At 56.1% G+C, this 21,538-nt stretch overlaps 1 protein-coding gene across 1 annotated transcript in view; it reads left to right on the top strand.

The window, feature by feature from the left end:
• The first annotated feature begins 2,453 nt into the window (after window positions 1-2,453).
• Window positions 2,454-21,538, top strand: part of LOC111150685 (calpain 2) — a 40,385-nt gene continuing 21,300 nt past the window's right edge. Inside the window, exons 1-2 of the mRNA XM_022508235.1 lie at window positions 2,454-2,690; window positions 6,918-6,987. Coding sequence (XP_022363943.1) covers window positions 2,454-2,690; window positions 6,918-6,987 — 307 coding nt within the window. The remainder of the gene's footprint in view (window positions 2,691-6,917; window positions 6,988-21,538) is intronic.

Genomic DNA, 21,538 nt, shown 5'->3' with positions numbered 1-21,538 from the left:
CTGCTTAGTGAGAAAGCCTGCGACCAGGAGGTGAGGGGGACACTGTTGCGGTTTCTGAACCAGCTGGGTGGGTTCCCACCCAAAGCTCTACTAAAGGTGACTACAGCCACCCACAGTGGGGACATCCTGGACCCACACAACTCCCTCAGGCGGTCTGGACCCAAAGCTGGAATTCCCCATGTTCAGAGAGGAGGCCCGGGCCAGAATCCTACAGATCCGCTCCCACAAGATGAACGTCAGCCCTGATGTGAACCCCAAGGAGCTGGCCCATTACGCGGAAGACTTCAGTCAGGCCCGGTGCTAGGCCAAGTGCGAAGGCGGGCGTGATCGCACTGCGCAGGCTCCGGACGAACTCACACAGGACGACTCCCCAGAGGGCGTCCCGGAGGTGCCAGCCAAGAAGAAAGCAAACCCCCAGGACTACACCTGCTCCCTGGTCTGGCGCTGGTTAGAGTCATAATAAAAGAAAAGAAAAGGAAAACAAAACAAAACAAACAAACAAACAAAACTAACATTGCAGAGAACACCCGGAATATCTTTCTTCCTTTTTAATTCCAAAGATTTTTAAGTGTTCCCTGACAGGTTATCGTCTTGTGAACAAATTCTAAATACTCGAATCTCAAACTATGCTTCAAGATGGACTTCCTGTTCTTCAAGTCTTCCTGTTCTTCAAGCTGAAAGATAATTTTTTTAAAAAGATTTTATTTATTTATTTGACAGAGAGAGAGTGTGTGGGAGCAGGGGGAGCAGCAGCAGGAGAGGGAGAAGCAGGCTCCCTACTGAGCAAAGAGCACGATTTGGGACTCCATTCCCACGACCCTGGGATCATGACCTGAGCCGAAGGCAGACACTTCACCGATGGAGCCACCCAGGCGCCCCTAAAAGATAATTTTTTTAAAAAATTAAATCATGACTGATTCTCATCTAGCTATAAAATGAACACATGTTAAAGATTTCATTTACCTCATTAATTAATTGAGGCTACTAAGCAGATGCTACATCTGGTTCAAAGGGAAAGTGCAAGAAGCACTGGTTTATACGAAATGAAGAAAACTGAAATGACTGTGCAACCGGCCTCAGCCGACCCCCGCAGGGTGGGGAGACCCCTACACTGGGTAGGATTCATGTGCATCTCTACACTGGGCGGCCACCGTTATCTACAACTCAAGAGTCATAAAATAACTCACACACAGTGAAAGACTACCATCGGGTGGCTGGAAAGAGGTGCTCTAACCAGATGTTCAGATCACTTTGCCGTGGGGAGCTGTCCTGGGGAAGTGTAAGAAGTTGAGCAGCGTGTCCCTGGCTTCTACCCCATAGAAGCCAATGCCCCGCTCATCCTCAGTCCTGACAATAAAAAATGTCTTCCAGCAAGGCCAAGTGTCCCCCTGGGGTAAGGTGGGGAGGCCAAAGTCACCCCCAGTTTCCCACTGAAACACAAATGCTTGCCCCTTAATGTGGGGAGTGGGAGGACAGCAGTCCTGGGTGTACCAACACCTCCCTGGTGGAGCTGAGAAGCTTGCTCCCCCACCAGTCTCCGCCCCCCAACCCCGGGAGAAGCGGTCACCCTATACAGCTCTCCAAACAACCCACCAGTATTGACTCCGGCCTCCCGTTCAAGGTAAGCGTCAGATAAACAATACCTGTTTTTGGTAATCTCTACACACAACCTGGGGCTGGAACTCAGGACCCCAAGATCAAGATCAAGATCCCATGCTCCACCGACTGAGCCAGTCAGGCGCCCCACAAGGAGTACCTTTTTAGTATAAGTATGCCCCTGCACTGTCTGGGACATACTTACAATGAGGAAATACTGGAGCTAACCTGGAATTCGCATTTACCTGCGAGGATGTATTTTCAGTCGCAAGCCCCGACCCCTGTGTGTGATGTGCAGCGTGCGATTACAACCGGTCCTGAGGTCTGGGACTCCCTGAGCTGTCCGCGACCGCTGGTGCGACACTGGGTCACCCAACCTCTCCTTTCCGAGGACTGCTGTTCGCCTCCGTAGGATGGGAACCCCAGCGGGGGACACCCCTCTCCCGGGGTTGCTGCGAGCCTTGAATGAGACCGTCAACACAGCAGCCAGCGGTGTTGGGCACAAAGTCGGGGCCCACGTGGGGGCCACTGATTTAGTCCCGGACACGCTTCGTACCCTGGGGGCGGGGAGTTGGCTGCTGTCCTTGCCGCAGGTGGCAGCCCCGCCCCCCGGCGCCAAGGCCACACCTCCGCCGGGAAGCCACACCTCCTCCCGGCGCCGAGGCCGTAACACCCGGACCCCGAGGCCACACCCCGCGGACGCAAAGGCCACACCCCGCCGGGAGGGGGCGCCTGCTGCGCAGGGAGGCGCAGCCTGCAGCGCCGCGGACTGCAGTCCAACCGCAGCGCAACCGACCAGGCCGCGCCCCTGCAGATACTCGTAGCAGCTCGCCGCGCCCCTGCCGAGACCCCGCGCCATGGCCGGCATCGCAGCCAAGCTGGTGAAGGACCGAGAGACGGCCGAGGGGCTGGGCTCGCACGAGAAGTCCATCAAGTACCTCAACCAGGACTACGAGGCGCTGCGGGACGAGTGCCTGGAGGCCGGGACGCTCTTCCAGGACCCCTCCTTCCCGGCCATCCCTTCCTCCCTGGGCTTCAAGGAACTGGGGCCCTACTCCAGCAAGACGCAGGGCATCGAGTGGAAGCGGCCCACGGTAGGGCGCGGAGCACGGGGTGGCGGGGAGAATGGGCCAGGGTGGGCGGAGAGCGGCACGGGACGGCGGGGGCGCGGGGCCCGAAGTGGGTGAGGGACGCAGGGTGCGGGGCCTAGGTCTCCCGCCGGCCGCGGCAGTGGGGTCGTGGAGGGCCTGCGCCCGCCGCGGAAAGCGCACCAGGAGCGCACCGCGCGCGCCCCTCCCCGTTACTCGATGCGGGCGCGTCCGCTGCGCAGGCCTGGCTTTTGTCCACCCCGGCACTTCCCAGGCCCGGTCTGGCGCGCCCTGCCCAGCGGTGCAGTTAGCAGGCCGCGGGAGCCGCCTTGGACTCTGCCGGATGTCGGAGTGACATAGGGGACCTGGGGCAAACTTTGCTTGGACTCCCGCGGGGAGATGGTGGAAGGAGCGTCTGCGGGCAAAGGAGCGTGGGAGGCAGTATCTCTGACCAGGGAAAGTCAGGCTCTAACTCAGCTTGTGTCTGCGTCGGGGCGGGAGGGAAATCCGAGCCTGTTCCTTTTGTAAGGACTCTCTGGCAGTCGTGGTTAGATTTATCCAATCAGAGCTTCCTGTTTGTTTTTCCAGATAGGAGCTGGTGAGACCTCCGCATAACATTTACCCTGATGGTTAACGATAGACGGGGTAATCCGGCAGGGAGCCAGTGCTCCTCCTCATTGCACAGGCCCAGTCTTTCCCGGGGAAACTCGGGTGGGGGGGGGCGCCCTCTAAGCTCCCTCGTCCCATCCGCACCCTTCCCTGGCAGGTCTTGGGACAGCTTGTCCCCTCCTACGGTTGTGCTGGGGACCCCAGCACACGGGATGTGCTGGCTCCACCTGCCATGGGACACTGCCTGGCCTTTCCCCACCAAACCTGAACAAGGCTTCCTGGGAACCCAGGCTCTAGATTCCTGACTTGAGAGTAAGGTTACTGCCCTGCGTCTATTCCTCTGGACCTCCCAGGCTTCCTGTTACCCAAAACCCAGCCTGTAGGCAGCAAGTGCAATAGAAATGCCCTAGGTGGGGTCCCCAGGACTCGAGTTCATTTCTTGCTAACCTTCTGGGTGACCCTGCCTGCATCTTTTAGCCTCTTTACTTGCATTTCTTCATCTAGAAGGAGAAGTGTTGCCTAAGTATTTTCCTCTTTATTGATTTATTATTCTTTATCTTTTATTGTTCCTCACAGAGCCCTGCTAACTTTCCTCCGGTGTTTTTGCAGTTTATAGATGTAATTATGTATTATCTGCCCTTCACACTGAACTGCAGAGACCCCGTGTGTGTTGGTCACCAGTGTGTCCCCAGAAATCAGTGCCTCCTCATCCAGCGGTCTAAGCACCTGTTCCCATGCCAGGCACTGTCTTCAATGCTGGGGATACACCTGTGAAGAGAAAGACAGTGATTCTTCAGGGATTCAGGGAATGAATGAAGGCAGGATTGTAAAGAGCCTTGACTGAAGTTGCAGTTATGAAAGTGACAAATGAGAGAATGTGTTCACCTGACACTAACATCGCACCTCACTCACAGTTTACAGAGTGAATTTGCACATGCCTTCACTTGTTCTTTTGTTCACTAAAGCATTTACGGAGCACCTACTACATGCCAGGGACGGTGCATCTAGATTCTGCCTCCTTAGACTTCAGGGGCTGGTGAGGGGAGGCAGGTCACCCAGCAGGTAGACATGCCGGTAGTGCTTCCAGATGGGAGAGAGGTCTGGGGCCATCTCAGGACCCCTGCTCAGGACGAGACAGGCTGGGAGCTGCACAAGTTGGGGGCAGGGGAGGCAGGGAGGTTGTTATGTTCCCATTCAGCAGTTGGAGAACTGGAGGCTTGCAGAAGTTAAATATTTGCTCACGCAGGTGTCTGCGGGGGGGACCGGGACTCTGTCCAGCCCATGGGTGTGCAGACCTCACAGCTCACAGCTGCTCTCTGCCTCCGTCCTGCCTTCTGGACCGCTGCTGTGGTTGGGGTCAGGCAAGGGAAACAAAATGTCTCCTGGATTTGGACACCAGAGAGTCATTGGTGACTTTGGTAGAGGAGCTGCGGTGGGAAGGTGATGTGGAGCCAGACACCGGGGTGCTGTAGACGCCATGGTCAGGGACCCAAAGGAAAGACCGTTGTTGGGCTTCTTTCAGAAGGGTGTCTGAAAAGCAGCAGGGGAGTGGTGGGTAGGGCAGGCAGTGGGGTTTTAGAGGCTGTGGGATGTGTCATGTGTTGAGTCACCAAGGGAGGAAGGAGTGAGAGACGGGCAGACAGGAGGAGCTTATGACACAGGGTCCCAAGGAAGGGAGGGCAGGGAGCAGGCAGGCCTTGCGCTGCCCCTCCCCAGGGAGTGGTTTCCTGACCTCCCACTGACTGCACAGCCACTGGGAAGGGGTAGTCAGGTGAGAGTGGGGGGGGCCCCCCAAGTCCCCCTGAGCCCCGAGAGCACACACTTCTGTGGTGACTCACTTATTCACCCTCCAGCCCGAATCTCCAGCCCCCGGGATAGGGGACTGTCATCCCCTTGTTCTTCACTGGTAATAACAGTAGCTGACTTCTGTGAAGGGCTTACCAAGGACACTTGGTGACCCCTGCCAGAACACCCTGTGGAGGTACACTCGTCACACAGTTCCCATTCTACAAATGAGGAAACCAAGGCCAAAGGAGGTGGAGGACCTTGCCGGGGACTTAAGACCCATCAAAATGGCAGAGCCAGGGTTCAGAGCCCCCCCCTCCCCGGTCTGGACCCAGAGCCCAAGCCCTCAACCCCATCCCCAGGACTGTTGCATCCATGTTTAATCCAGTACCGCACTTTCCTGAGGCACCTCCAAGGGCCACCCTGAGCTTTGCCTTCTTTGGAGAGGCTGCCGAGGTGTGGGAAAGTTTCTGCAACAGTGGAAAAATCCTGCTGGGGGAAGAGCCTGGCACACAGAAGAATGGCGGTGTGAATCTTGGGTTCTCAGCACCAAGCCCAGTGTGTCCTTCGATGAGCTGCATAAGTGCTGGGCTGGCAGGTTCGGTTCAGCAGAAGCACACTCGCATTGTCCTCTCATTCCCCAAGCAGACCAACCTGAGCAGGGAGGGGACCATGGCGAGGTGTGAAAGGAATGTGTTCTGCTGTAGATTGAGGTGCTGGAACAGGGGACAGGGGACCTGGGGCCGGATCCAGGCCCCACCCAGGAAGGGCTTGTGCTGGACCCAGAGGGACACACCAGGGGCACCGCACGGGGTGTAGGGTGGAGTGCCTGCACACGGAGATCGTGGAAGCCGACAAAAGCCCAGATTTATGCTGGCTTCCTCTGTGGCTTTGGGGTGGAGCGTTTCAGAATCAGGAAATGGACAGGGTGGCGGAGGGGCTAGAATTATTCAAAACTGGCCTCCATCCTGCTTACGGGGAATCATCCTGAGTTGTGTTACTGATCAGTGAGGTTGTAACACCCTTAAGAGCTATGTTACTAATCAGAGGGAGCACTGCCCCCTGCCCCAGACCCAGAGCAGGAAGAGTAGGAGCTCTCTATGGCTATGGCCGCAAATCCTAGTGCTCTCTATAACTTAGACACATTGTTTTACGTTGTTCTATCTCCGTGGCCTGTTTCTTCCTGTTTCTTCGCCTGCCCATCTGAGTCCCTGAGGGGCCCCATGACATGAAGCACCAGGCACAGCCCCACTCTGTAGCAGCGTCCCTGACACATGGACGCCACCCATGTCCCGGCCCCATGGGCGAATTCAGGAGACTAGCTCTGATCCCCAGCACACACCCACCAGCACCACTGGACGGTGCACAGCTAAATACCAGACCACAGAGTACAAGTGCTCAGGGTCTCAGAGTCCCAGAGATGAGCAAGGGCTGGACTGTGAAGGAGGGCTTCATGGAGGAGGTGGCAGTGAAGCTTGAAATACGGTAGGAGATGAAACAGGAGAGAACAGGGTGGGAAAGGAATCCCATGAAGACAAAACAGATGATGTGTGGGAACAGAGGAGAGGGGCTGGCGGGGTGTCCCCAGTGTATCAAGGGACCCACTGGTGGCGGAGGGGAAGTAGCTAGATGAAGTGAGCTGTCGGCAGTGCAGGGTGCTGAACTTCCGTGCCTTCCACGGGCAGGAGTACAAGAAGGAGCCCATGGCAGTCTGTTTCTAACTTGCCCTGGGTGGGGATGGGGAGCAGGTGTCTGGTGCACCCACCAGGAATGGGGATGTCCTAACCCTGGAAACAGGATTCTGGTGGCCTGACAGCACTCTGTGGGTCTCGTTTGCAGGAGATCTGCGATGACCCACAGTTTATTATTGGAGGGGCCACTCGCACAGACATCTGCCAAGGAGCCCTAGGTAAGTGACGGCGTCTGAAGCGGGCTGTGGGGTCTCGTCTGTGAGGCTGTGCCTTCCCTCCCTTGGCAGCCTGGGGTTTCCATTTCCAGAAGCTTCTTGGAATTCTTGCTGCCCTGAGGGGCCCATCCTGAGGCACACATGAGGCCTCCTGGGTCCCCTGCTCTGGGCTGGTTGTTGAGGTCACACAGACGCTCCCACTGGAGGGTGCAGGGGCTTCTGGATTTCACCGCCTTGTGCTCGGAGCCCCCGTCCCACGGGGGCAGAATGGCTAGTGGCCTATGACTCAGTCAGGCTCTGGGCTGAGGGCCAGGTGGAAGGACTCCCCAGGCCAGTCACAGCCCTGACACCTGTGTTCTCGGGCAGCTGCAGGGCCGGGTATGGTGACTCAGTGTGAGGGAAGTGGAAAGCCCGCGCTCACCGCTGAAGGGAAGTCAGAGTGCCAGGGCGTTCTTGGGGTTTGTAAGATGGGTTCACCATGGGATTGGAAGAGCAGGAAGCAACGCTTCTCCTTGCAAAGGGGGTGGCAATGTTCATTTAAATGAACACGGGGCGAGGGGAGCTGACCTGGGAGGATCTGAGGGTCTAAGGCCGAGCCCCTGGCCGCAGCGTCTCTGACAAGATTGATCAGTCGGAATGGTAGCTCCTTTCCTGGCCCACCTGGCACAGGTTCCAGTACTCAGAGTCATACCCACTCGTGTTTATGGAGTGAACACTCTGCCCCAGACGCTAAGCTGTGATGGCAGAATCCCGGCGGTGCTGTGATTGTCCCTATCGATGAGGACACTGAGGTCCCGGCAGTGACATTGGAACTGGGGGTCAGGCACACAGACATGCACAGCCGGACTCCAGGGCCTGTGTCCTCAGCCCCTGGGCTACAGTTGCAGAAGGGGCTGGAGAGTCTTGGTCGCCGAGCGACGTCAGGGCAGCTGTGTGACTGTGTGACTCTGGGAGCCCCACAGGAAATGCCTCTCAGGGAACATGACCGCTGGCCTGAGCCCAGCCTCTGTGTGTGGATTCCTGAGATTCCGGAGTACATTCTTACCTGCAGAGAACACCCTCCACACACCCTGTTTCCTTCCCTCTACCCCACAATCAATAGACTAAATGCCTAGGGGTCCTTGGGAACTGACAGAGGCCTGGGCCAGCCCCGGGGACTTGGAGGATCTGTCATACCTGGACTGGACCCCGCACGTGGCCCAAACATCTGCTTCCGAGGGTTATGACATCTCAAGAGTCAAGTAGCATAAGTAGCAAGTGGAGTGTTTAAGCCCTCTTGACATAACAGCAGGCCTCTCTGAGAGGAGAGGAGACGGGTGGGCCTTACATTCCAGGGGTAAAATTCCTGAGATCTGCACTGGGTCAAATAGAAACAAGGTCAAGTATGATCAGCTCTTGTAGAATTAATTCCTCCGTCTTTGGTCTCTAACGCCTAAGGCCGTTTGCCCTCTTTGGCCTTTCCTTTCCAAGTCTCCTGGTTCAATGGCCATCTGGGAAACATGATTGTCTGAACTCTCACCCTGACTCTGGCTTCTGGGCGTGGGGTGGTGACTGTCGCCAGTCCCAGCAGGCTCAGAAGCATTGGGAGCAGGGTGCTGTGGCCACGGCACCTGGCCACTGGAGCAGAGTGGCAACCTGGGCTCAGCTCCTAGACTGTGGGCAAGTCATCGATCAGACGAGGCATTTGGCTGTTCTAGAGTCGTTCCTCCGGTCTGCCATGGAGCCCAGGCCATGTGCTCCAGCGTGGAGTGAGGTCCGATGGTCCGCAGCGGTGACAGTCCACCCACCACACCCACTTCTGTGTGCTCTGCTGCAGGCGGTCACCCCAGCTCTGCTGTAAACCCCCCCACCCCCACACAGACCAGAAGACAGCCCCAGCAGTTCGGCTGGGGATATAGGGACTGCTGCACAGCTGAAACGCACTAAGGAGAGAAGTGGATCTGATTATAGGTCTTTCTGCCCTCCTCCAAGCTGTCCTGATGCTGTGACTATGTCACGGGGACCGAGAGGTGACATTCTCAGAGCAGAATTCACTCTTTGCCCAGACACGCGCTTGGCTCAGCAGGGACCCCGGAGGGTGCCGTCCATGGACTTCTACGTTTCCGGAAGTCTGCCACCCCCATGGGGCTGCCCAGCAGTAGGCCATCCCCAAACCACCCCCCTCTCCCAGGGATGCAGCCAAAAACCCCAGCGAGGTCGTTCACGCGGGGTTTGCAGATTGCCCCTACAGTGAGCAGCTAAGTAGGCTCTGGTCTCGCTGGCAGTAACCTGCTCTTCCCAGGCACAACCGCCCCCAGAGGCCCGGCAAATCCAGGAGCTGAACTCCTCTGCCGAGCTTTCTCCAGTGCTCCCAGAGTCCCCACAGTGCCCCCACTGCCCCCCACAGCTCTCTCCCCTCTCCCTTGGGTCTCTGCCCCCCCATCCTAGGTCCCCAGGGAAGGGTTCAAAGCTGCCAGCAGCTGTCAGAGCCCTTGAAAGGCACCGCCCCATGTCGCTGTCATCTGGAGCATGTCCTCCAGGCCCCCTCGTGGGGCCTCCACCCCCAAAAGGCACCTAGGTTCCCAGAGCACCTAATGGGGGGTGATGGCTATAGGTGTGCTTTCCACAGCCCAGCCCACTAGAGAAGCACCTGCTCCCTCCACTGCTTACTAGCCTGGGGGACCTTGGGCAGGTTACCCAAGCTGTCCGAGACTCAGTTTGCCCTTCCGTAAATGGGAATGATGACGCTATAGTTGACCCTGGAGCCACAAGGGGGTCAGGGGGCACTGATGCCATGCACGGCTGAAAGTCTGCATGTAAGTTGACTCCCCTGAAACTTAACTACTAATAAGTGTTTTAAATAATTTTTATATATTTTTATATATTTTTTTTAAGATTTATTTATTAGAGAGTGCGTGCATGCGCTCACGCACACACACAAGCAGGGGAGAGGGGCAGAGAGAGAGGGAGAATCCCCAGCAGACTCCTCAGAGCGTGGAGCCCCCCACGGGGCTCAATCACGCGACCCTGAGATCACAACGTGAGCCAAAACCAAGAGTCAGGGACACTTAGCCAACTGAGCCACATCGGCACCCCTGTGAATAATTTTGGGATGATTTACAATATAATTTTTTAAGAAGTCATTTTTATAGTAGGTGCCTTTTGCAAATGTTAACAGCCTTTGTTTTGTGATACGGTCTTAGATTTATGGAAGAACGGAGAGGATGGTACAGAGACCCCCCCAACCACCCGACACCCAGATCCCCCGTCTCGCTGAGCTTGGGGGCTTGCTACCATTCATGACCCAGCACCCACACGGCACCCTCGAGGTTTCCTCAGCGGTTACTCGTGTCTTGGCGCTGCTCCAGGACCCCCCTCAGGGACCACGTTATGTCTGGTTGTCGCGTCTGCCGGGCCCTTCTGGGCTGTGGCAGTTTCTCACGCCCCTTGCATGTTATGGTTCTTGTAGGATGCCGCTCTGTTCGGGAATATGCGAGTTGTGACTAAAAATTAAGTGTCCGCTGGTTTGGTGGAGAAAGTAAATACATTCTCTTCTCTTTGCAACTGTTGCCTCGCGGCCAGCCCCATCATCAGTGCCCCACTGGGGCCTCTCCAGGTCCTGGAGCAGATGGGTGGTGGCTGGTGGCTGTGACTCATTTCCTCCCAGCCTCCCTTCTAGTTATAAATACTCCTCCATGGCTTTGCTCCCCCAAGGCTGCCGCCGTGCTCCCTGCTCCCTTCCTGTGGTCCCTAAGACAGTCACAGAAGCTGGGACGGCTGGAGCGCTAATGCTGCTATGTTCCCCCAGGCACCTGTTCCTGCCCCAGCTGCCCCTGGCCTTGGCCGGTATACAGCAGTGTTCCTGACCTCCTGACCCCAGAGAGCAGAGGCAGCAGGAATTCTCCCCCAAAAGAAGCCCCCCATCATTGCATACATCTGCATCTGAAGCCCCCAGGGTGCCCAGGAGTTTATGGGGCCCCCCCACTCCCCACCGGCCTCTGATCCCCTTGTGACTTTCACTTCTCAGGTGCTCCCTGAGCCAAGAGCCAGGCCACAACCCTCTGGACTCTGCTGTCTGCCTCTGACATGAGAGTTGGATCAGTTTCCTAAGGTCCCACTACTTCTGACATTTTGTGACTCCAAAATATGGTACTCTCTGCTGGCAGACCCCCACAGTCCTCCTGTACCCCCACCCACCCCCCAAGGGGCTCATCTTATGTCCCTGCTCCAAGGTCTGGGAAGCCCTGCTCAGATCACCCCCCAGCAGTGTCAGCCACAGCGGGGCCTGGCGAGACCCTGGCCTGCAGCAGTGTGGGGTGGTGGAGCCCCGGGAGGAGGGTGGTTCACACCACGAGCCAGGCCAGCAGCTGTGCAGTCTGTGCCAGCCACATGCGCGTATGGGCACCGCGGGGGTAGCGCTGCAGACCACGGCTCACTGGGGTCCAACCTCCCGTCCCTCACTCTCTGCGGTTGGATGGTCCCTGCAGGCCTGTGTGTCTCCCCCGAAGCCAGGCTGGGGACATGCGTCCGTAAGCACCTGTGAACGGCAGGGTCCTGAGTGAGGACATGGGGGTCCATCAGGCAGAGCGTGACCATGGCTCTGCAGTGTGTGGCTCTTCGCTTTGGGCGGATCACCGTCCTCCCGAGGCTCTAGTTGCATCATCCTCGAACTGGGGAGAAGAGGCACCTGCAGCAGGGCTGAGGCTGAGATTAGACGCACCTGCGCAGCTCCGGGCGCTTGGGAGGGGCTTGGTAGCTGCAGGTTGGTGGCTCCCTTCCTGCGGGCAGGTCAGATGGGGCCTGGGGAGGCCAGTGGCATGGGCGTAGGCATGGTGCCAGCATTCATACCTGCCCGGCTGGGCTCTGGGCTTTGCCCTCTGCAGCCCCCAAGGTTGTGGAGTGGTACAGGAGGTGGTGTTCAGAGAAGAGCTCAAGGGGCACCGTGCTGTCTTCTACACCCCATCCATGGGGCCCACGCTCTGCCTATAGTGCGCCTTCAGCCGGAGCTCCCCCCACCCTCCTGGGCTGTGGGAGCAAAGGTGAGGCTTTGTCCTCCCCTCCCCATCAGGGAGCTTCACGACTCGATTTCTCTGTCTCTGGGTCTGAATTAGAGTGAAGAACTCATTCTTTTTTTCTTTTTTTTTTTTCAAGATTTTATTTATTTATTTGACAGACAGAGATCACAAGTAGGCAGAGAGGCAGACAGAGAGAGAGAGGAAGAGAAGCTGGCCTCCTGCTGAGCAGAGAGCCCGATGCGGGGCTCGATCCCAGGACCCTGGGATCATGACCTGAGCCGAAAGCAGAGGCTTTAACCCACTGAGCCACCCAGACGCCCCGAAGAACTCATTCTTGTTGGGACACTTTGTCCTGGGGTCTCCTGTACTTGGCTGCCCTCCCCCCGCCCCAATCAGCAGGGTTTTGTCCACAGTTCAACCCTGGGGATGCCTCCAGGGACTCAGGAGTTTGGGGGCTCCTCCTGGAGGGTGGATGAAGGGAGCAGGGGTCGGGGCAGAAAGGATGTGGGTTGGACTAAGCCGCAGTCCCGGAAGCTGGGGAACATAGCAGAAACCAGCATCAGGCGGCTTCCTCCTGGCCTGGGCCCCAGGCAACCCAGTCTCAGCAATGGGGCAGGGACTCCCTTCCCAGCATCCATTGTTCCAGGCAGGTTCAGAGTCAGGGCGGGAACCACACGGCTCACATCCTCAGCTCCCTCCTTCCTTGTAGGGCCCCCTCCGACAGGGGACAGGGGACAGGAGGGGCAGGAACATGCGGTCTGGATTATTCAATGCCACTGGCTCATGGAAGGAGGCTTGTGTTTGCCAGGGAGGGGTGGGGCCCATCCCCCACAGTCAACAATGTAAATGAGCAGTGACTGGGTATAGGGACATTCCGGTTTGGGGGTACCCTCCTCTGGGCTGGTGCTGCGGGGCATGAAAGGGTCATGGGAAGGACACCCACTGGGACTCCCCAGCCACCATCTCACAGGCCTGGCCCCCTGGCAGGCTGTGCACATCCTTTAGGGAAGCCCCTGCTCGGCAGCTCCCACGGGTGGCCCCAGGTTGGCCCCTCGGGGCTTCTGTCCCCTCCCTTCCAAAACCAGGGTCAGATGTGGCCAAAAACAGCCTTAGCATCTGGTCTCTTTGGAACTTATGTAGCCTCATGAAGACATAAGACCAGGGCCTCCCAGCCTCCGTGCTGTAGAACTGGCTGGGCTTTCCTGGCCCCTGGCCACTACATGCACCAGCCCCACCCAGACTCGACCATCAGAAATGTCTCCAGACACTGCCAGAATGCCCTGGGATGGGGGAGTTGGTGGCAAAGTGCCCTAGGCGGGAAACCAGGGACAATCCCATCCAGGGTGCCTTGGGGAGGATGGGGAGGTCGGAGGGAGCCTGGAGGAGGGAGCCGTGATGGTAAATGATGGGCAGGTTGACAAGGCTCCTGACTGGCCCACCCCACAGTTGGGAGGAACCAGGGCATTGCTGGGATGTTTGAACCTGCGGGAGGGGCTCAGCTCTTCCCCTCCCCCGGAGGTGTTGCAGCCCAAGAGGGGCTGCCCCTGCTTCTTGGAGGGTGCTCCCCTCCCGGGGCTGCCATGTGGACTGCGTCTCGGGGCCTGAGGTTCCCCGGCGACGGCAGTGTGACTGGGCACCTTGGGCACGGTCCCCACACTGCCATCTCCATGCCGGCCGCCGTCTTGCTGGCACCCCCTCTCCCCAAAAGCGGGTCAGGCCATCACAGTCAGCAGGCAGGTCTTCCTGGCCAGATCTCAGGACAGCAGATTCCCGGAAGGTCCCTATCTCGCTACCCCTTTATCTAGTGTCGTAACCCACCCCCCAACATGAGTGACTCGAAACAACAGGATTTTCCTGTTCACTTTCACGGGTTTGAAGGATGACCGGGGTCAGCCCTGTGATTCAGGGCCCCTCCTGCACTTTCAGCCACTGGGCTTGGGTCACCGCAAGGCCCCTCGCCCACATGCTTGGCACCTGGGCTGGAGGCTGGGTCAGCGGGGCCTCCGGGGTTCCTGTGCCTCTCACGTGGCCTCTTCCACAGAGGCCTCAAGTAAGCCAACCTTCTGGGCACTCGTCCCAAGAGAGAGACCCCAGGAAGCTGCCTCATCTTTTATGACCTAGCTTCAGGGGTCACGCGGCACCCCTTCTGCTGAACCCTATCCACTAAGATGCTCAGAGGCCGGCCCAGGTTTTCGAAGAGCACGTGACCCCAGAAATACTGTGGCTGCCATTTCTGGAAGATGCTGTGTTCCCCCCCTTGGAATAATGACCTTGTCCTTCACCAGTGGAGACCCAAGGCTTCTCGGACACTAACCTGTCGTGGTTGGGTGCCTGGGTTTTCTGGGGACCCCAGTATGCAGGCTAGCCAGGCACTGAGCTGGCCGGGCTCATCGGTGCAGTCTGGGGACATGGCAGGGGGAAGGCAAAGGGTTAAGAGGGGCCCACCCCCCAAAGGCTGGGACTGAGTCCCCGATGCTGACAAAGGAAGGAGCTGGAGGGCAAGTTACCCAGCCAGGGTTGGCACTTTCCAATGGGAAGTGGCCCCTTCTGGAAAATGTAAGCATTTTATTTGGCCTGGAGGGTCTGGTGCAAAAAGGGAGAGGCTGAGACAGCACCTTCCCTGAACTGGGAGAGTCTGGTCCAATTTACTCTTCACCTCACCTTCTCACTCGGAGCCCTGTCCCACCTGTGCCTGCTCCCTGCTTCTCTGGGACCGAGCCGCCCCTGCACTTCGCAAGTGTCCCCACCTACCCTTCCCTAGCCCTGCAAGGGCGCCTCCCCACCACCTGCTCCTCAGAACCAGTTCAAGCCCACCTCCGCTGTCCCCAACCTCCTAGCCCACCCTCTCTTACCACCCCCCTCCTGCAGCTCCCCGCCCTGTTCAGACTTGAAGCCTAGGACTCACCACCACCTATGATGGTGGTTCCCTACCTGTCCCCACACTGTCGTACATGTGCCTGAGAGCAAGAGCCAGTTTCATCTGGAGCCCGCACACCAGGTATGGAGGGGAGAAGGAGCAAACAAGGCAGGAGAGAGCAGAGGAGAAGAAGAAGAGATCGTGTCCCTGTCCACCAAAGTCCTGCAAGGAGGGGATGCTCAGAGGCTCTCACGGGGACAGGGGCATGTCAGGCCGAAGACCCCAAGAGAAGCAACAATATGGGGTGCCAAAGCTCAGAGGGCTTCCAGGAGGCGGCAGGGCCGGTCTTGGGCAGTGTGTTGTCTGTACTTCCTCAGCGTGTGTGCTTGAAGTGTGTGTACACTATGTGTGCCTCGAGTCAGGGACAGGTGCTCCGCGGTGACACGGGCTCTGCCCGCGGCACCCTTCCTCCCCTGGGTGTCTCCCCCTCCTTACGTGCCCCCTTTTTCAGCTCTCTTCCCTTTTGGGACCCCACACTGTGGCCTGAGACCTCACCTGTCCTGGGTCCCAGCTTTGTCCCGACTCCTTCCCTAGAAAAACACATACGTTCACCTTCACGCAGAGTTTGGACTGGAGGTGTGGGGTTCCACATCTCTGAAGCCCATCCAGGGAACCAGTTTCCCTTTTGCATCGGATCCTAACAGCCTTCTGATGCCCCCCCCCCCGCCTTCGACAGCTGAGCGAACGTGTAGTCAGAGCAGTTCAGAAACCTGTCCACGCTCACACAGCACCAGCAGGATCAGGATCCAAACCCAGGTCTTAGCACCCTGCCTGTGCTGCTTCCTGTGCTCGCAGCTCCGTGCTGGCAGAGAGGGCGCCTGGGACAGTGTGGCCCCAGGGAGGCTGGTGTACAGGAAGGGCGATCCCTAGGGGCTGGGCTGGAAAGCTGAACCCAGTCAAAGGGGACAAAGTGGGCAGCCACGAGCCCAGAACCGGACAGGAACCAGAGAGGATGGAGTCTCCACAAGTGTGTCCAGGCATGCGGGAGGGAGAGGGCAGGGCTTCCGAGCAGGCTGTGGGCCCAGGGAAGGCAGTTCTTGGAAGAAACAGGCACGCATGTAGCCTCCAGTGGACACATCCCTTGCAGGGATCCTGAGGTCTCCACTTGGGGGGAACGGGGTCTCCATGCCAACCTAAGTGAAAGATAGGGCCAGTTGGTCTTGGCCCTGGACCCCTACCCCTGGGCAGTGTCTAGAATGCGGGCTTCCTAGCTGTCCCCCACCCCAAGTTCAGGTTCTCAGAAGCTCTCCAGAGTTTCCACTCCAGGTCTGGTCTCAGAGTGCGGTGACAGCTCTGTGTTCTGCTCTGGGAATTAAGTCGAGATGCAGTGTGGAGTTTCAGAAAAAAGGGGGATCCAAGCTCCCCTAGGCAGCTCCTGCTTGACTGAGCGTGTGGCTGTTGGGGTGCCCAGGTGGGCTTTCAGGATAGGAAGCAGGGCAGAAAATCACCCCCCCACCCCGCCTGCAGCCTCTCAGGCCTGTACCAGTTGAGTGTCTTCCAGAACAGACTGGAAGGGCAGGAGTTCAGCGGGAGGTATGGTGGGCAGGAGCCCGGATGTGGGACCAGCCAGTCTGGAACCTGTAGTCAGACATTCAGTGGGTGTTTCGGGAACCCCTGGTCTGCTCCTGTAATGACGGGCATGGCCAGCAGCCCAGGCGCTCAAGGACCTGTAGTGACCCAGCTCCGACCCTTGTCCCTGCCTGAGTCTGGGGTGCTGGACAGGGGAGTCAGCTTCGGGCAAAGTAGACAGAATGTGCTAGAATTTACTGTGTCTCACCTCAGTGGGGCTGACCCCCCTCCCCCAGTGCATCCAATAAAACCATGTCTTGTAAAGAAAAACTATGGGTTCTAAAGAAAAGACAATCCAGAAAGAAAAGGGTCTCAGAATTTAGGGACAGGAAGAGGCACAGATGGTGTCAGAAGGCCCTCGGCTGCCAGAGGAGGTCCCTGCATTTAGGGCCAAGGCTGGATGGCCAGAAAGGAGCCTCACTCATCTCCCAGAGAAGATCTGGTTCTGAGCAGCCCAGCTGCAGGAGACCCTGCCCGGGCAGGCCAGCCCCAGGTGCACCCTCCCTAAGTATGTGGAAGGTTCCAGCGTCCAGTAAGTGGAAAGTGTGCACATTGTGCCACTCTCCGCACAAAGCAATCAAAGATCCTTGCTGGGAAGCCTGCGCTCTTGACCTGAGTAGCTTTGCATTCCCATGGAAACTCCCTTGACCAGAGAAACCACTTCTCGAGGGGTAGCTGTTAACTTCTCGAGGAGCTCGTTTCTACAGAACACACGCTGGGAGTCAGAGGAGCGACTGAGCGGATGCGCTGTTCTTACTGGCGATAGACCGATTCTGATGGGGCACCGTACGAAAAATAAAGATGTTCACTTAGAATAACTGATATTAAGCTATTTTTCTTACCATAAGTAAGGGCATAACCAAGGAACCTGGGGAGGCCAGTAATTTAGGGTTGGTGGTAATAAAACCATAGTTGAAAGATAACCACATAAAAAATTATCCGTAAGAGCTTCAGTGGATGAAGACAAGAGTCAAAAAAGGGCCACTACAATGCTCCCCCCAAGTTTTCTCCCATTTTTGTTTTTTCCTTTCGGCATATCCTATGTACTCTTGTGTGCCGTGCTCTGTTTCTCTGAGCACCGCTTGGCAGTCAGTCTGCGTCAGCAGGGAACATCTTCGCTCCGTTCTTTGGCTGCCGTAGTGTCGTTGTGGAGGTGCCCCTGATTTGTTCCCCCCGGTTACCTGTGGATGGACACTTAGCTACAACAGGGCTCCAGGAAATAACCATGTCATCCCTCTGTTGCTCTTGTGAGTGCATCTGTAGGGCCCCAGCATCTTGGGGGCATCCGCTCCCTGTTGCCTCTTGGTACTCATGGACAGGCGTGAGAGTGGGTCTCCCACAGCCGCTCTGGGGACCCCACATCTCGTTCTTTGCCATCTGAAAGGTAGAAATGGTGCAGTGTAGTTCCACTTTGTTTTTCTCTTATGATGAGTGAGGGTGAGTACCTTTGAAAGTTTGGGGTTTAAAAAAATTTTTTTAAGTACTCTCTACCCCCAACTTGGGGCTCAGACTCACAACCCTAAGATTGAAAGTCATGTGCTCCTGACTGAGCCCGCCAGGAGCCCCTTAATGTGTTTGAGGCGTTGGTTTTTCCCTTTTTCACAAGCTGCTTATATCTTTGTCCATTTTTCTATGGAGCTGTCATTTATTTACTAGAGAAGTTTATACATGATGTTTAGGATCTGAGTATTTTTCCTTATTATTTTTTGTTTGATTTTGTTAATTGTGATTTTTTTTAGCGTATAAACTTTTTTTTTTCCTTTAATGTAACTAAGTTTACTATTCAAAAGGCTATGGCTGGGGCGCCTGGGTGGCTCAGTGGGTTAAAGCCTCTGCCTTCAGCTCAGGTCATGATCCTGGGGTCCTGGGATCGAGCCCCGCATCGGGCTCTCTGCTCAGCAGGGAGCCTGCTTTCCTTCCTCTCTCTCTGCCTGCCTCTGCCTACTTGTGATCTCTGTCTGTCAAATAAATAAATAAAATCTTTAAAAAAAAACAAAAAAACAAAAGGCTATGGCTTCTGGATTACAATTCAATAGCCTGTCTCCAGTCACACTATATTGGATTCTCCATTGTCTTTTGCAGAATGTCTGTGGATGTATAAAAATATTGTGTTTATAATGGTATCATAATGTTAACATATTAAGATACCATTAAGGTATATGGCATAAATAGGCAATCAAAAATAAAACAAATGGCTAGATTTACCATATTTATGTAAGATTATGTAAATAATATATTAGAGTATATACTTAAGGAATATAATGTTAAATGCTTAATTACGAACATTATTCCATTTAGAATTTATCCCTGTGACAAGATGAGCTAGAACTTGATTTTTTTTCTAGATGGCCTTTCCACTGTTCCAATCCTACATGTGAATATTGTATCTGCACTAAATTCCTACATTTAGAATGATTCCTGAACTTTCTCTTCTGTGTCACGTATCTGTATTCTCGCGCACAAGTTCTGTACTGTTTTCATTATTGTGGCTTTATGCTTGTTTTAGTACCTAATGGAGGTAGACTTCCTTCCCTTCTAGACTTTCTTCTATGCTTGATGTTTAATTTTTCCTTATAAACTTTGCATAAGCTAAGTTCCAAATTTAAAAGATCATTATACCATTTTTATTGGGAGTGCCTTAAGTTTACAGACTGACTTAAGAGGAAGTGGCAGTTTTACGAGGATGACTTTTTCTAGCCAAGAATCTGAGCCCTGTTTTAAATGGGGTAAATGACTATCTGAGCTTCTCCATGCAGAGTGTTGCCCTTGGAGTTAGCTAAGGGGGCACAGCTGTTGAGGGATAGACCGCAGTCAGCCAAGCCTCGAACACTGTTGGCCGTACACACTGTGTGTTCGAAGCCCTCGGTGACCTGGTGAGGAAGTATCACCAGATCCCTGGTAGGAAAGGCCCTGATTTAGGAGATTAGGAGGTGGTGCTGATGTCAGGACTCAAGAGCTGGGCATAAATGGGTCATGTCCAGATGCCACCTTGAGGGAGCAGTGCCCGGGGTCAAGGGGCCCAGGAAGAAATACTCTCACCACACCCTCCTCCCTTCCTGTGCTCCCCAGGGCCCCTACTGGCCAAACCCGCCGGCAGCCAGAGGCACTGGGAGCCCACAGTTTGGTCTGGGGAGGCCAGCCCCGGGACAGAGGGCAGGATGAAGAGGGGAGGCATGGGGAGGCATGCAGGTCCCCACGACCGTCGTCTCTGCTCTGAGACAAATGGACTTAAGTGAAGATGAGGTCATCCACGGTGGCTGAGTGTAAGCGGACTCTGCACCCGGCAGGGGCTCTGTGGTGTGTCGCTCAGGGACAGTCCCTCGTGGTCTGGATGGCCGCCCACCCTCACCTCTCTCTTGCAGGCAGGTAATTTAAAAGCCTGTGGAACTACACACCTGCATCTTTCCAAGCCTGTCTGTGTGGCAGCTTTGCCGGACAGTCCTTGTCACTGAAAGACACCCTCATGGGCTTTCCTGAGGCTAAACCAGTAGAACGGAGGCCGGGTGCGTTGCTGTCTCACCTGTCCAGAATCAGCCAGCTGGTTGTACACAGATCCTGTGCCGCTGACCCAAACAGCCTCTGCTGGGGGAGGCTCCACCCATGTCCCTTTGGAACCGTCCAGAGGAGAAGGGTGGCTGTGAGTCATTTGGGGGAAGGGAGAGGCTGACCATGATGGGGAGGACAGAGGATCCAAGACTGTAGCAGGAGGTTGTGGGACAGGCTTCTGGGAGGTGGGGGGGCAGTGGCATGCGGACGTGGCACCCAGGCGGCAGGCAGGGTGTAGTGAGCCACCATGCAGCCAGACACAGAAACAGTCAGGTCCCTTCCCAAGGACAGAAGTCCCCACAACAACATCCTGTGAATTAGGTGCCTTGGAAATGGGCACCTGTTTGCAAAGGAGACCATGCGGGTCACACATGAAAAGCTTTGCTCAGACCCCATGATGGTGACTCGTTACAGGGGCTTGGGGAGGCCACCAGCCTCCCTAGGCCCCCTGTGCTCTGCAGTGACCACGGCCGACAGCACCTGGCTGTTCTGTGACAAAACGGGAGGATGACGTGGGGGGCCTGACACATCATGAATCCCCATGATGTCACTATTCTAGTCCCTGATACCGAGAAAACTCCCGTGAGCAGGGAAGTAAGGAAAAGAGATGGACCCTCGGAGGCAAAGAGTTAGGAATTTGAGCATAAAACAGGGTTCCCAACACTTTCAGCTTATCAGACACCCACACGCTCTTCCAGAGGCCTCTAAGCCTTCAGGTAGGACTTCAGGAAGCTGCCGGCGCATCACCGCTCTGTTTTAAACTTGGATTGCACTTGGATAGTCCTAGTGGGGTCTCTGCTTTGTCGAAGGAATCAGACACTCCTTGACCTAAAGAAATCTCTAGCAAGGTTCGGTTTTTAAACAAAGCCCAGGATTTGATTTAGAGGATTTGCTTGCGAGACCGGGTCACCACTAGTCTGCGTGCTCTCTGAGCTTCCATTTCTTCCCCACAGAAAGGTGATGACAGCAAGGGTGATCATGTCGTAAGGTTTGCAGAGAACCAGGCAGCGTGCTCTTTGCGCACTGCCGAGCGGTATCCCGCACGCTGGCTGCCTGCTGCCACCAAGGGCAGACCCGGGTTCTGCCTCTACGCTGCTCCTCGCAGAACACGTGACCTCAAGCAGGTGACTCGACCTCTTAAAGCCACCGTGCTATCATCTAGAAGGCATTCTAGGATGACGTGCCCTTTTGGAGGACACCTGTTAGGTTGGGATAGCTCTGCATGAGGCAGGAGGTGCAGGGGCCTTGTTCCCCCCAGCTGGCCAGGGGGTACTGGAAGAAAGAAAACCAGGAGGCATGGAACACGGCCCCTGATTGCCAGGCTGTGGCAAGAGCCTCCGGGCCTGGTGGGGAGCGGTCATCTGAGCTTGGTGTGGGACCAGCACTGACCTAGATGGATGGCCCAGGATAAACAAGAAGCCGGTCCCTCCTGCACTCGGGCCCATCCGGGAACTGCTGTGACGTCTGAGGCCAAAGAGCCAGACATACATGTGTCATGTCAAAGCATGGGCTCCTGGGACCCGGGGAG

This window comes from Enhydra lutris, unplaced genomic scaffold (assembly GCF_002288905.1).
Source record: "Enhydra lutris kenyoni isolate GAN:26980312 unplaced genomic scaffold, ASM228890v2 scaffoldscaffold24, whole genome shotgun sequence".
Taxonomy (NCBI): Eukaryota; Metazoa; Chordata; class Mammalia; order Carnivora; family Mustelidae; genus Enhydra; species Enhydra lutris.
This window is presented reverse-complemented; position numbering and strand designations above follow the sequence as displayed.